Below are 15,309 nucleotides of genomic sequence, written 5' to 3' on the forward strand. Positions count from 1 at the left end.
GTATGTGTGTGCACATGCGCATGTGTGTAAGCGTGTGTGTGTGTGTGTGTGTGTGTTTAAAATCGTCAACACAATCTGAGAAACTTTTTTATTGTCTATCACGCTTGCTGATAAAACTGAACTTGTGTCTCCCGTGTTCTTAAACTTTACTATATTTATGTTTACTGTTTTGAGTTTTGATTTTTTTCCTTCTACAGATTAGCAATTTACACATCCTATTTCTATTCTTTTAATGCTTACTTGTAAAAGTGTATCACCCATTTAGCTTCAAGTCTGAATATTAAATACTTAACTGTTAAATACCTCAACAAAAAAGGACTTTTTTTTTTTTTTTTAATTTAGCTCACATACTATTGCTGTTCAGTACTGTGGTTCTTTCAGACATGTCAATTAGACATTACTACTCTGTGGTTACAAAGAAAATGTTTTATTTAACAACATTTATCAGGCGGTTTCTCTCTCCTTCCTGCAAATCACACTGTCTTTCTGAGATGATTATCTTCTTCTCTTGAAGATATATATATATATTTTTAAACACAGATCTCTTTGGAGCAAGTTCCTACAATTTTTCTTTACTATGGAAAAGAATAGGTTTGTGGGATACATAGTTACAGACTGAGAACTTTCTCTCAAAGCTGTAAATCTCACTCCATGGTCTTCTGGTTTCACATCTGCTATGTTGAGGAATGGATTTTCATTTGTTTATCCCACTGGTGTATGTTGTACAGCTCCTGCATTTGTAGATCTGGATTTCTCATTAGCTCCGCACAATCCCCAGGTACTTTATCTCTTCAAATATAGCTCTCCTGTAGCCTCCATCTTCTCCTCGGGCAGCTCCAGTCAACCGTCTGTCAGACTCAGTCTCTCCTTCATGTGTCTGAGCCTCTTTCCTCTTTTCTAATGTCCTTATATGTGGGTGCATTCTGTGTTCATCTTTCAGATTGTTCTTCCAGTTCACTAATTCCCTCTTTAGCAGTGTCTACTCTGTTTATCACAAATCTATTAACATCTTGATTTTAATCATTACATTTTTCATTTCTAAATGTTTCTTTTCCCCAGGTCTTAAGTGTTTGCTAATCTTTGTTGATAAGGTCATGCATGATTTTTTTTTTTTAAGATTTTATTTATTTATTTGTCAGAGAGAGTGAGCACAGGCAGACAGAGTGGCAGGCAGAGGCAGAGGGAGAAGCAGGCTCCCTGCTGAGCAGGGAGCCTGATGTGGGACTTGATCCCAGGACGCTGGGATCATGACCTGAGCCGAAAGCAGCTGCTTAACCAACTGAGCCACCCAGGCGTCCCAGGTCATGCGTGATTTTAAAGGATATGGTCTATAGGTCTAGCTTGGAAAAATATCTCTCCAAAGTTCCGCATTTATCCACGAAATGCTCCCCAGAATTCAGGGCAAACTGTCTTAGTAACTCAAGTGATCTGCCTACAGATTCTTTCAGACTTTGTACATTGTTCTGTCACCTGAGAATGACAGTTCCATTTCTTCCTTCTGATTCTTGTCCCTTTGTTTCTTCTTACACCTTCACAAACAGAAGTTGTAACAATGGGCATCCTTATCTCTTTTCTTTTTTAAAGATTGTATTTATTTATTTGACAGACAGAGATCACAAGTAGACAGAGAGGCAGGCAGAGAAAGAGGAGGAAGCACGCTCTCCGCAGAGCAGAGAGCCAGATGCGGGGCTTGATCCCAGAACCCTGGGATCATGACCTGAGCCGAAGGCAGAGGCTTTAACCCACTGAGCCACCCAGGTGCCCCTTCTTTTTTAATCTCAAGGGACAGCTGTTAATGTTTCACTGTAACTATGGCATTTATAACTATGGCATTTATTGTATTTTATGGATACCTTTTATTATGTTAAGGATATGCCTATCTAGTCCTATGTTAAAAGTTTTTATTAGGATGAACATCCAACTTTAGCAAACACTTTACTCTGCCTGTGGAGATACACACACACACACATTATAAAATAAATATAACTTCCAGAATCATCTAGAATTCTATAATATTTCATTTATTTTTATCTTTTATTTTTTCTAAATAGGCTCCACGCGAGGCATGAAGCCCAATGCAGGGTTTGAACTCCTGACCTTGAGATTGAGGCCTGAGCGGAGATCAGTAAGCAGATGCTTAATCAACTGAGCTACCCACACAACCCTATATATTTCAGATAGGAGTTAATGGCTTTCTGCACTGCAAACTAACTGCTTCTTTGGTGTATGTATGTTTGTATTATCTGAAACAAACAGGTTAAAGAAGGAACAACTTTAAAATGAAATTTGCTTGCCATAATTCACAAAGCAGATAAAATACTATTGAACACAGTACTAATGAAATCTGCTTATCAGGAAAACTGAGTGAATCTCTGAAATGTTACCTTTCTCCTTAAAAGTGTGCCGTAACAGTGTGTTCCAATGTTAGCACATGTGGATGGCTGGGGCCGCTTGTGAGAACACAGCTGTTGGGCCCCTCCCCAGAGTGACTCCGCAGGTCTGGGCAGGGGCCTGTGTGCCCCGGTGATGCTGCTGGTCTGGAGCCACGGTCCTCAACCAGTCTTCACACACAGGGGTGGGGACCAGGTGTGAGGGCGAGTGAGGAGGCCCCTGTGTGTGCTAGCGCTGTGAGGGGACGTGTGTGACAGGCCACTCAGCTAGCTGACAGAACCTGTGTCCAGGACAGCCGGCAATGCTATGGGAGGGTCAGGAGGGTCATGTCTGGCAGCTGTGAAAGCCTCATTATTTCAGACAGAAAGGCTTAACACTTACCTTTTGAAATATTCCACTTCCCTCTCTGTCTCATCCATATCCACACTGTCTAGGTCGATATCTTTAGGCAGAAAGACATCATCTGTAAAATGAAAGAAAAGAGGCAAGTCAGATTACAGAAGAACAGATCACCTGGCTTTACTTAATTTTAACAATTTCACAAACTGAAAATTTTCTCAAAAATGAGACTTTACAAATAGCCAAGGAAGGGCAGATATCTCTCACCTGCTTGTGAACATCCAGGTTCAACTTCAAAATTATGGAACTCACAAGTCTGCTGAGCACAACTGTGGCTCCAGGTCCCACTAGAAGAGACCTGGCACCCGGATGCCCAAAGGGACTGGCCTTTACTTGACATATTTACTTGACACGTTTCCATGATGGGAGAACCCTTGAGAAGATTCCTAGAAATCCATCATGCTTGCAAGGCCCAGAGTCTGTCCTACGTCCCTATTAGAGGGTGGGAAGGAGTGGGGCATGCTAGCGAAGAGAACCCCAGAAGTCAGCCTCATGGGGAAGCAAACGCTATCCCTTGCAAGTGCCCCTTGCAGCAACAGGACATGACTAACATCAACCTCTACAGGAAGATGGCTCTCCCAGGCATTTAGTTTCTACATGCAACGTCCCACAGACATCATCAAACACTTTTCAGGCTGTTCCAATAAAAAGCAAGGCTGTACTTCACTTTTCAGTTAAATCACCCTCTCCGAAACAGGCCAGATGCAGGGAGACTAAGGATTCAGGATTACTCCAACTCCTAGAATCTCAGCAAGTTTGAGGGCTTCAACTTCTTGCTTCTTCTCTGCCCACCCTGTCTGCTGGGCAGGGTGGGACCTGTGGGACGCTGGGCACTTGCTGGCCCTCGGGTGCCAGAGGCTACACCAGTGCACAGCTAGGCTGCTAGGCAGGCTGGCGGTGCAGACACAACACCTGTCCCCATCATCAATAACACCTGGCCCCATCATCAACACCTGGCCTCATCATCAAAGGAACGTACAGAGTCTCCACTTCCCTGCAGACTTTAGCATGGGCTAATTTTTTGTCATCTTCAGAAAACAGACATACTTTTTTCCCTTCACTGGGGCACCGCCATAGGAGCGTAAGACATGGTTCAGCTGTGTAACAGCAGCTGTCATTTTTGCTGACTTAGACCATCAGGCAGAGGGCCATCCCATCTGCGAGCTCACAGAAATGTCTGGGAAGAGCTTCCCTACAGGGACTCGTATGACCACAGCCCCTCCCCCACCACACCTCTGCCGGCACCCAGAGCTCCCTGTGCCCAGCTTTCCTCCCTCCACGGGGATGCCGACACCCGCAAACCTTTACCACTGCCCCAGACTGCTTTTCTGAGTTGCAGGGTCCTGAAGCTAGCTCTACGGGTGCCGTCGGGCATCTGCCCCCCTGGTAAAGGCAAAAGTGTGTCCCTCGCCATCCGCTGCGAGCCTGCTCCGTTTCTGACGGGGTCCCTCCGGCCCTGTCTTACTCTCATGTCATCACGCCTTCTACGGGCCAGGCAAGTTCTCTGTGAACAGTCTGGGACCTCCTACCTCTACCCACTGCTGCCACAACAGTGCTGGCCTTCACCAGCCTCCCAGCTGGGCTCCTTGGGCCCAGTTCCCACCCTGCCCAAGCCAGGCAGCGCAGAGTCATCCTATACAACATATCAAGTCACAGCTGCCTGCTTCCACAGCCCAACCATTCTTCCTCAGCCACCAAGACTATTCCGACTGGGCCTCTGTCTAGGTGTTCATGTGCAGACCTTGCCTGGCTGCCGACCAGACTCACTGAGGCCTGTTCAAAGAAGCGCTGGTGCATGAAGAAGGGTGACATGGGGCAGGGGTGGTTAGAGATATAATGAAAGTGAAGTCTAGGAAAGCAAGTCTCTAATCAACAGTCTTCCATTACTAGTTCTGGAAGAGGAACAACCACAAAAGGAAACAGATCAGGTATATCTGCTGAAAAAGCTGCCTTACAAAGCAATTTTTAATCTTCCTTTCTTCTGGTAAGAATAATCAATACTGAACATCTTGGTATAAGAAAAAAAAGTGACAGAACCATAACCAGATTCAGTACCAGGAATATATTTCTCACAACAGCAAAGCTATGTTAATCAGAGTAGAAAGTGTGACCCAAGGATTCACACCCAGCCAGGCTAGGCTTTCTGTATATCATTAAGACTATAGGAAACATTTTGCTTTGCAGAGCTCAGAGAATTCTGTACCCCTGACCCTGACTTGAGGACATGCGCCCAAGGGTGAAGAGGACAGGGAACACTTCACAGGAGGACCAATACAAGCACGGGATGTCATCCTGGAGACCCATGAATACCCTGTGTCTGACACAGCAGAAATAATCCAGCTGGGAAATGGGGAGAAGACTGTAAAAGGGGAAAGTGAGAAGGATGGAAGCAGCTCATGGACTGTTGTCCAGGCAGAAAGTAGGTGTCAGAGAATCTGCCTTGAAGCCCACTGTGGAAGGTAAGCAAGGAAACCAAGGATGGAGCACCAAAGGTACAAGTGTGGAGGAATGCACTCAGGCAAGACTGCCAAGTTTCCGAAACACCAATGATTTTCAAAAATAAAAGCTAAGAAAACACATTATACAGAAAAAGAAACAACAAATATAAAATACACAGAGTAATTATAAAATGTCACTGGAGCTGAGAAGACCACACACAGTAGTAATAAATGCAAATGGGCTTATACAGATAAGATTTTCCATTTGTGGCTCACAAAGCAGGACTGAAGATTTGTGCTGTCTGAAATCAGAGAACGAGCTAACACTGAGGAATGCAGCGATGAGAGCAGAGGTGCCCCGCCAAGCGAATGGAGACACGGAGAGAAGGGTCGGCGATCACCATCTTAGACAAAGTAGAATTCAAGGCAAAAGCACAAAAACACAACAAAAGGACATTTCTTAGCATTAAACCCCACAATTCGCTAAGAAGGTATTACAGTTAGGAATGGGCACCAAATACAAATACCACCTTTATAAAGCAAAACTGCAAGAGAGACAAGAAAACCTAGAAACTCATTAAATAATGAATAACAGAGGACAGGTCAAGAGGACAAAAAACCAGGAAGGAAACAGAAGACCTAACCCTAAATATTATTCATCAATACATCATGCGGCTATATACGTTCAATTTTCCCCATGATAATAGAAAAAATACACATTTATCTCAAGGGTATACAAAGCAGTCAGAAAAGCTGGTCACAAGGAAAATATCAGTACATTCCACAAAGCAGAAATATTATGAACACTATTCTCTGATTACAATACAGAAAACTTAGAAATTATTAACATAAGAAAGGCTCTCCCAGGGGAGCCTGAGTGGCTCATGCTATGATCCCGGGGTTCTGGGATCAAGCCCAGTATTAGGCTCCCTGCTCGGCAGGGAGTCTGCTTCTCCCTCTCCTTCTGCCACCCCCACACCCCCCTCCTTTTCTCTCTCTCAAATAAAAAAATCTTAAAAAAAAAAAAAAAAGAAAGAAAGAAAGACTCTCTCACCTGGAAACCTAAAAGGCACTATTCAACTACTGGACAAAGGGGGGATAAAAACAAAGAAACTCCTGACCTTCTTAAAACAAAACAAAACAAAAAAACAATACGCCAATGGAAACATCAGACTGAGGTATATTTAAAGGAATGATCAAAGGAAAATTGGAAATGCTAAATACTTTGATCAATAAAAATGATGGAATGAAAACAAATGAACTAAATTCCCAAACCAAAAAATTAGAGGGGCGCCTGGGTGGCTCAGTCGTTAAGCGGCTGCCTTCGGCTCAGGTCATGATCCCAGGGTCCTGGGATTGAGCCCCTCATCAGGCTCGGCGGGAATCCTGCTTCTCCCTCTCCCACTCCCTCTGTTTGTGTTCCCTCTCTCACTGTGTCTCTCTCTGTCAAATAAATAAATAAAATCTTTTTAAAAAATTAGAAATAAACAACAAAGTGAAAGCAAGAACAGGAAGAAAATAAAGATAACGGTAGGAATTGATGAGATATTAGAAAGAACAACAGTAAACCTGGTTAATGAATAAAGAGCCTGTTTTTTTTTTTTAAATATGAATAAAACAGATGAACTGTTCTTTTCTTTTTTTTTTTTTTTGAAGTGGGCTCCATGTCCAATGTGGGGCTTGAACTCGTGACCCCGAGATCAAGAGTCATATGTCCCACCCACTGATCCAGTCAGGCAGCCCCAAAATAAAAGACAAACTATTAACTAGCTGAAAGAAAGAGAATGGGAACAGAACACAAATACATAAAACACGGAACGGTGATGAAAATAGCCTCACTGGGAGGCAGGCTACAACGGCAGTAGGAAGTAGGAGTAGGAAACCTTAGTTTTGTCTGGCCTCAAGAATTCAGCTAGATAGCTACCAAATCATTCTGAACACCTGCGAACTCAACCAGAGATCGAAGATAAGAATAGCAGCAACTCTATGAACAGGAAAGCAATCACTTTCTGGATGGTAGGAGGTGCAGAGAAGTGAATCCGGGGCAATATATGGGAGGACAGACCATGGGGGAGGGAATCTCCATCAAGCCGGCTCCTGGCAGTGAGAGAGCTGCAGAGCACAAAATCAGAACTTTTAGAAGTCTGCTCCACGGAGGGACATCGCTCCAGAGGTTTAAGTGAGGAGTAGAGCCCTCGTGGGGACACTGTGGTCTCAGGACCCACAGGGTCACAGAAAGACCGGGGATACCTGCCTGAATGTGGCAGAGCTCCCAGGTATCAGAGTGGGAAGGTGGCTTCAAAGATACCTAAGACAAACCTAACCCAAGAGGCAGAAGATCTGTACTCAGAAAACTATAGAACACTCATGAAAGAAACTGAGGGAGACCCAAAGAAATGGAAAAATGTTCCATGCTCATGGATTGGAAGAACAAATACTGTTAAAATGTCTATGCTACCCAGAGCAAGCTACACATTCAATGCAATCCCTATCAAAATACCATTCACTTTTTCACAGAGCTGGAGCAAATAATCCTAAAATTAGTGTGGAACCTGAAAAGACCTCAAATAGCCAAAGCAACGTTGAGAAAGAAAACCAAAGCTGGGGGCCTCACAAATCTGGACTTCAAGCTCTATTACAAAGCTGTGATCATCCAGACAGTATGGTACTGGCACAAAAACAGACACACAGATCAATGAAACAGAATAGAGAGCCCAGAAAGAGACCCTCAACTCTATGGTTAACAAATCTTTGACAAAGCAGGAAAGAATAGCTAATGGAAATAAAACAGGCTCTTCAACAAATGGTGTTGGGAAAATTGGACAGCCACATGCAGAAGAATGAAACTGGACCATTTCCTTACACCACACACAAAAACAGACTTAAAATGGATGAAAGAACTAAATGTGAGACAGGAATCCACCAAAATCATAGAGGAGAACACAGGCAGCAACCTCTTCGACCTCAGCTGCAGCAACTTCTTGCTAGACATGTCTCCAAAGGCAAGGGAAACAAAGGCAAAAATAAACTACTGGAACTTCATCAAGACAAAAAGCTTTTTCACAGCAAAGGAAACAGCGGACAAAACCAAAAGACAACCAACAGAATGGGAGAAGATATTCGTAAATGACATATCGGAGATAGGGCTAGTATCCAAAATCTATAAAGAACTTATCAAACTCAATGCCCAAAGAATAATCCAATCAAAAACCGGCAGAAGACATGAACAGATATTTTTCCAAAGAAGACAGACAAATGGCCAACAGACATGTGAAAAAATGCTCAACATCACTCAGCATCAGGTAAATACAAATCAAAATCACAATGGCATATTACCTCATACCAGTCAGAACGGCTAAAATTAACAAGTCAGGAAACAACAGGTCTTGGTGAGGATGTGGAGAAAGGGGAACCCTCGCGTGCACTGTTGGTGGGAATGCAAGTTGGTGCAGCCACTCTGGAAAATATGGAGGTTCCTTAATAAGTTAAAAACAGAACAGCCCTATGACCCAGCAATTGCACTACTGGGTATCTACCCCAAAGATACAAATGTAGTGACCAAAGGGGCACATGCACTCTAATGTTTATAGCAGCAAAGTCCACAACAGATGTCCATTGATATCTGAATGTCATGGATAAAGAATGATAAAGAATGAATGGATAAAGAAGATGTGGTATACATATACAATGGAATATTACACAGCCATCAAAAAAACAAAATCTGGCCATTTGCAATGATGTGGAAGGAACTAGAGGGTATTATGCTAAGCAAAGTAAGTCAATCAGACAAAGACGATTATCATATGATTTCAAAAATCTGTGGAACTTAAAAAACAAAACAGAGGATCATAGAAGAGAGAAAAAAATAAGATGAAACAAGGGAGGGAGGCAAACCATAACAGACTCTCAGTCATAGGAAATGAACTGAGGGTTGCTGGAGAGGAGGGGGGAGGAGGTGAAGGGATGGGTAACTAGGTGATGGATGTTAAGGAGACCATGTGATGTAAAGAACACTGGGTATTATATAAAACTGATGAATCACAGGCTTGCACCTCTGAAACCAGTAATACATTATAGGTTAATTAATAGAATTTATATTAAAAATGTTAAAAAAGATAAAACGGCCATTGAAAAATATGTTTTTAAATATTATATAGTTTCAGACATCTATGTAAATAAGCTGGAAAATCTAACTAAAAGAATAATTTACTATGGAAATATAGTTTATTAAAATTAACCTTATTAGAAACAGAAATACCAAATAGACCAATTTCCATTTCTCTCTTTCTCAGAGACACCAACGAAGGGTTCTGTATGGCATGCGGGCACTCGAGTTTGTATGGAAGCACAGACATGCATGAACAGCTGGGACCACAGTGGAGAAAAGTAGGGAGGAGAGGCCTCCCTGAAGTGCACGGGGCCCCAGAGTAACCAGCTCAGTGCAGCGGCGGCAAACAGGGAAGCAAGGAGGAAATGACAGAAAGTCAGTAGATGCAAGGTCACAGGGAAACTGAGTGTAGCACAAGGGAGGCACTCTGAACCATGGAGCAAGATGAATTTTTAGTAACTGGTACTGGGTCAGCGGGCTAACCATTTAAGAAGAGATAATCCTGGACCCATGGCTCACACAATAACCAAGAAAACTCTCTCAATGCACCGAGGCTAAATGAGAAAGGCAGAACCCCACAAATGCTGGAAGACACAGGCACACTCCTCTCCTACTTCAGTGTTAGAGTAATGCTTTCCGACCACTGTTTACAATCCAGAGGCACTGAAAGACCAACGAAATGACTATATAAAACTGAGAAAGAAAACCTCTGCATGGCTGGAAAGCATCGCAGACACGGTCCAAAGAAGTATGTATCTGCAATCTGTGATGCAGGTAAAAGGTCAATTAATATTCCTAATATATGAAAGACTCTTAAAAATGCAAGGAAAGGGACCAAAAACCTAATTCAAAAATAAGAAAAAATACGAACAGAAAACTCACAAAAAAGAGACAACAGTCCTTTAAAATATGACCTTACTGTAATTAGAGAAAAATGCAAATGAAAGCTACATTGCGGAGTGATGTCATCTGTCTTGGCTCAAGTCACCAGCCTGGTAAGACTGTCTGTGCCAGGCCTTCGCCTTCTGACTCGGCACTCCGCTTTGCTGGGAGTTCCCCACCAAATAGCTCCCAGGGCAGCCTGGCCAGTAATCACAAACCCCGGGAACCCAGACGGCCGAGGAAGAGCTCTGTGCTCCCCACGCACTGTGCTTTCCGGAACATGTTCGGTTGGCGGGAGGGGCAAGCAAAGGGCAAAAGCTCTAGCATGCTACCTTTTGTGTAAAAGAAAGAAACTGAGTAGTTACCTACAGAGAGTGGGTGGAAGTGAGGAAGAAAAGGGAAAACCAGGCTGGGGGCGGGGGAAACCAACCCAGAGGAAAGGCAAACAGAAACAAAGGCCTAGAGTTGAGGCTGCACCTCAATGTGCTGGAGTCCTGGCCCCCTGCTCCCTGCCCCTGCCCACTGCTCCCCACCCTGGGGCTGCTGCTTCCCTCCCCAGACCACTGCTCCTGCTTGTACCCTCAGCCTGGAGACAAAAGAACTGTGAAGACGTCACTAAGCAAGGCCACCACAGTCACTAAGCAAGCCCACTGTTTTCACAGCGGGGAGGGTGAGCAATTCTGAACCTGCTTTAGTAAATAAAGCACAGCCCTGGTGAGAGGAGGCAGGCGGAGAGGTGATGGGGAGTGCCGCTGGAGCCAACTGTGTGAACTTGTGGTTTTCACTATAGAAATGACATCAGATGCTAGTGTAGGCTGCGTGCACCCGCCCTGCCCCATGCCCCGACTCCTGGCTGTGTCAAAGGGAAGGGTCTGGTAGCAACAACATAGCAGCAACACCAAGTTTCTAAATGCCACTCTCCTCTGGAAAGAACCAGGGCTCCCTGGAAAATGGCAGATTCAGTGCTGGGACAGGGAAAGTACAGAATAAGCCCAGAACACCTCCCAGTGCAGGGAAGTACGCAAGTGCTCCAAGAATAGTGGGGTCCAGGGGCCTTCGAGGGGGCACCCACTGACTACCATCTAGGACAGCCAGAGGACCAAAACACGTAGTGTTAGTAAAGGACTATAATCTATAGCACAAAGTAAGTCTCCGTGAATCCACCGTGATATAACTAAACAAATGAAAACCATACGTGGGGCATGGGGGAAGGAAAGTGCCTCCCAAAGAGCACCAAATAAGAGATGTGCAAGGAATAATGATGTTAGAAACACCACTACATGGCAAACAACTCAGGAACAACCAACCACTCTGGGCAAGACTTGCCAGCGGATGTTCCCAGCAGCAGGAGACCCACATCCCCATCAGACACGTCCCCTTCCGTGAGCAGAGGGAGAAGCACTGGCCCCACAGCAAGGAGACTCCGTGCCCCCCACAGCAGACACCAGCAAGGACCCTGCAACTCCAGAGCATTCCCACCCAAAACACACAATCTGAATCTGACCATGAAGAAATGGCACATAAAACCAAACTGAGGGGCACCTGGGTGGCTCAGTGGGTTTAAGCCTCTGCCTTCGGCTCAGGTCATGATCCCAGGGTCCTGGCATCGAGCCCCGCAACAGGCTCTCTGCTCAGCAAGGAGCCTGCTTCCTTCTCTTTCTCTTGCTGCATGCCTCTCTGCCTACTTGTGATCTCTGTCAAATAAATAAATAAAATCTTAAAAAAAAAATGTTGGCCTAATGCTCAGGGACTGATTAAAAAAAAAAAAAAAAAAAAACTGAAATTATTCTAAATAAATTATTCTAAAAAATAGAGACTGACTCTTTAGAAATGTCAAGGTCACGAGAAACTGAAGAACCAATTCCTTCAAGGAAATTAAGGAGATCTGACAGATGACCTGGACTGAATCCTATGTCAGGAACTGGAGAAACAGCAGGAAGGTCTATAATTAGATCATGCTACAGTATACGGTATACATTAATTTCTTAATTCTGATAACTGTATCTGTGGTTTTGTAAGAGACTATCTTTGTTTCAAGGAAATATACAGTGAAGTATTTAAGGGCAAAGGGGCTTCATATCTGAAATTATTCTCCTTTCGCTCAGAAAACAATAAAAAAGGGAGAAAGAGAAAGCAGATGTGGTAACAGTGATTTGGGGGATTCTTTCTACGCCTATAATTATTCCAAAAGAGCAACACAGAACAACAACGGCCACATGTGTCTCCCTGCTGTGGCAAAGCCACAAGAAGCCCAAAGCCACGAGAGGCAAGGCAGCACCTGGCGACAGGGGGGCCGGCCACACTCCCCCGGCTCCCTATTTACCGATTGAACTGCTGACTCTGTCTCCTTTCTTCTTCCTGTTTTTCTTGCCCTTGCCCTTGGGCTGCGGAGAGTCCACAGGCACCAGCTTGCTGTCCTGAGGGTGTTCACTGGGGGAGGCGGGCTCTGGGGGGGGCTGGATTCAACCGTTCTTCCTTGACGTGGTTCAGCTGCTTTTTGTTATTGTTGTTACTGTTCACTTTTCTCTCCTCCCTTTTCTGCTCCGCCAGGGAAGTGAGGTCAAGCACTTTCGCCTTCGACTCAGTCTGGGGCCGGGGTCTGGGATGGCCCTCGGAGACTCTGGGAGGCTCGGCCGGCTTCCTCGCCGGCTCGCTGCTGGCCTTGCTGGTCTGCTTGAGCTTCTGCTTGCCGCTCCCTTCTTTGTGCTGATGCACCATGTCAAGGAGAAAAGACAGCGGCTCCTGTTGCTTTGCACTGACCTCTTTTGGGAGGAGGAGCCTGGAGTCCCTGGAGTCCACGGGGCTGGCAGCGTCCCCGTCAGCCCCAGGCCCCGGCCTGGGCTCTGTGTGGTCCCCATGTCTGGCAGGAGAGTGAGATGAGGTTTCCGGTTCTTCCGTTTGCTCTAGTGAGCCATTGTGCATGTTTTCAGAGTTAGATACAGACTCTGCTGCTGCCTGGAAGTTTCTAGCAAGCATGTCCAACTTGGGACAGTCTTTACTTGGCCTCTCCTTCTTCTTCTTTTTCACGGCCCTCAGCTTCTGAAGCTCCTGAAGCCGCTGAAATTCCTCCTCCTCCTCCTGCTGCCTCTGCTCCTCACGGAGGTGGAGGTGCCCCCGGGCCCGGGCCTCTGCTTCCAAGCGAGCCTTCTCCTCCAGCTGCCATGGGAAAAGAAGAGGCAACTTAAGACAACAGTTGAGTTTTCTTACGTTAAGGCATTAAAAACAACAACAACAACAACAACAACAAAACCCTTAAAAACAAATCATATAGTAAGAACACAAACCCTGAAAGAGCTTATAATAATCCAAATAGCTTAAAACATACTTAACCCAAATCATTTTACTCTCCAAAATGATCAGATTTAATCTTTCTACTAAAGTGTACACTTGTTACTTTATTGGTTGTAGCTGGGGTGGGGGGTGCTGGTTAACAAGATCTCCCTTAGAGCTTTCGCCCTAGTGGCACTTTTTAAAAAACAAAGTCAGGGGTGCCAGGTGGCTCAGCCAGTTCAGCATCTGACTCTTGATCTCGGCTTAGGTCTCAATCTCACAGTCATGAGTTCAAGCCCCGCACCAGGCTCTACACTGGGTGTGGAGCCTGCTAGAAAAATAAATTAATAAAATAAAGCAAGGTCAAAGTAGCTGCTACATCAGAATCCCGTTGTTGTGCAGCAGCTGGATAAGAAGACTAACCAGCTAACCAGTGGCTGGCGTGCTGCCTCTCCAGGCCAGGCTGGGCCTTCAAGTATATGTCAATGGGGCGGGTACAGAATGTGTACTGAAAACTTGAATTCCCTTTTTCCAGCCTAGCAGAGCATCGAAACTCCCAACATATGTCCACCAGTGTGACAGAGCAAGCGGTACCCTAACACATTTCCACGTCACACGGCCAACAGACACTGGCTACTTCCGCCCTCCAGCTTGGCATGAAGTTCATTTTCAGTCAAGTGAAACTGGACTTCACCAGTGACTCCTATTCCAGAGGCCTCCACGGAGACTATTCCTTTTGCTCAGAAAACAAATGAAGGCTGTGAAGAGTGCATGACTCTGCATCCCTGAGCTCCTCCAGTAAAAGACTTTGGCAAATATATTTTATATTTAAAAGTCCTTCCAAAAAAAAAAGGAATTCAAAAAAATAAAAGTCCTCTCAGGTTTTAGTTATTTTTTACAACATTCCAGTATGCAATATTTGACAAAGACAAACGTTAACTCTGAAGAACTTAAATATAAAATTATGTTAAAAATTTAATGGCAGATGTTTTAAAAATTTAACTCGACAGTTCAAGTAAAACTTATTTAAAATCCTTGTTTCATGTGTTCAAAGTGAAGCCTTGGAGGCCACTCCCACAGTGCCCCCATATCTAGCGTCTGGTGAGCAGAGTGTCTCCCCCAGCACAGGTCGGAGCAAGCCCGCCCGAGAACAGGAGCTGTAGGGAACCCACAAGCAGGTATGTGGGGCCTTCCTTTCAACAACCAGCCTGTCACCCAGACACTCCGTGGAGATGGGGTGCAGGGCACCGAGCACACAGGGTGAGGGGGCCCTGACCTAATACCCAAGTGGAAAACAGGTCTCACTGCCCCGCTCTAGTGGGGCAGGGCCAACCCCCATCTCCTCAAAGCCCACTAACTGGACCTTGATTAGGACCGTGAGGTACAAGCAGGGCTCCTAGCGGGTGATCCAGTCACAACGGTCTCTACATCACAAGCAGCTGAAAGTGGAGGCACCGTCCCCAGTGCTCTCTGGGAGTGTACTCTTGTTCCATGTCTGCTGGGCCTCGCAGGGGCCTCGCCTCTTCCCCAGTCACCCATCCGGCCAGCAGAGGCCCTGTCACCCTTGCAGGTTCCCCTCTATGCACAGCCCGGATCTGCCTGCTGCGGCCTGGCTCCTTAGGAAGCTGAAACCAGGACGGCCGCAGTACCACACAGCCCCAGGCCGCTGAGGCATCCCAAAGAGCAGACGCTATTGGTCCCCTCGCTTGGAGCCGGAACAGGAAGTGAAGAGCACCGTGTCTCACTTGCTAGCGGACCGCCTCTGCATGCCACGTCCGCCGCTGGGCCAACTTGTCTAGTCTTGGTAGATGCCTGCTTCCG

The 15,309-nt window shown here is 45.4% G+C and overlaps 1 protein-coding gene across 1 annotated transcript in view; it reads right to left on the bottom strand.

The window, feature by feature from the left end:
* The window catches only part of LOC111149040 (family with sequence similarity 193 member A), a 164,443-nt gene that overhangs the window by 7,220 nt on the left and 141,914 nt on the right, over nt 1-15,309 (bottom strand). Inside the window, 3 exon segments of the mRNA XM_022505934.1 lie at nt 2,773-2,854; nt 12,542-12,671; nt 12,673-13,374. Coding sequence (XP_022361642.1) covers nt 2,773-2,854; nt 12,542-12,671; nt 12,673-13,374 — 914 coding nt within the window.

This window comes from Enhydra lutris, unplaced genomic scaffold, assembly GCF_002288905.1.
Source record: "Enhydra lutris kenyoni isolate GAN:26980312 unplaced genomic scaffold, ASM228890v2 scaffoldscaffold21, whole genome shotgun sequence".
NCBI lineage: Eukaryota > Metazoa > Chordata > Mammalia > Carnivora > Mustelidae > Enhydra > Enhydra lutris.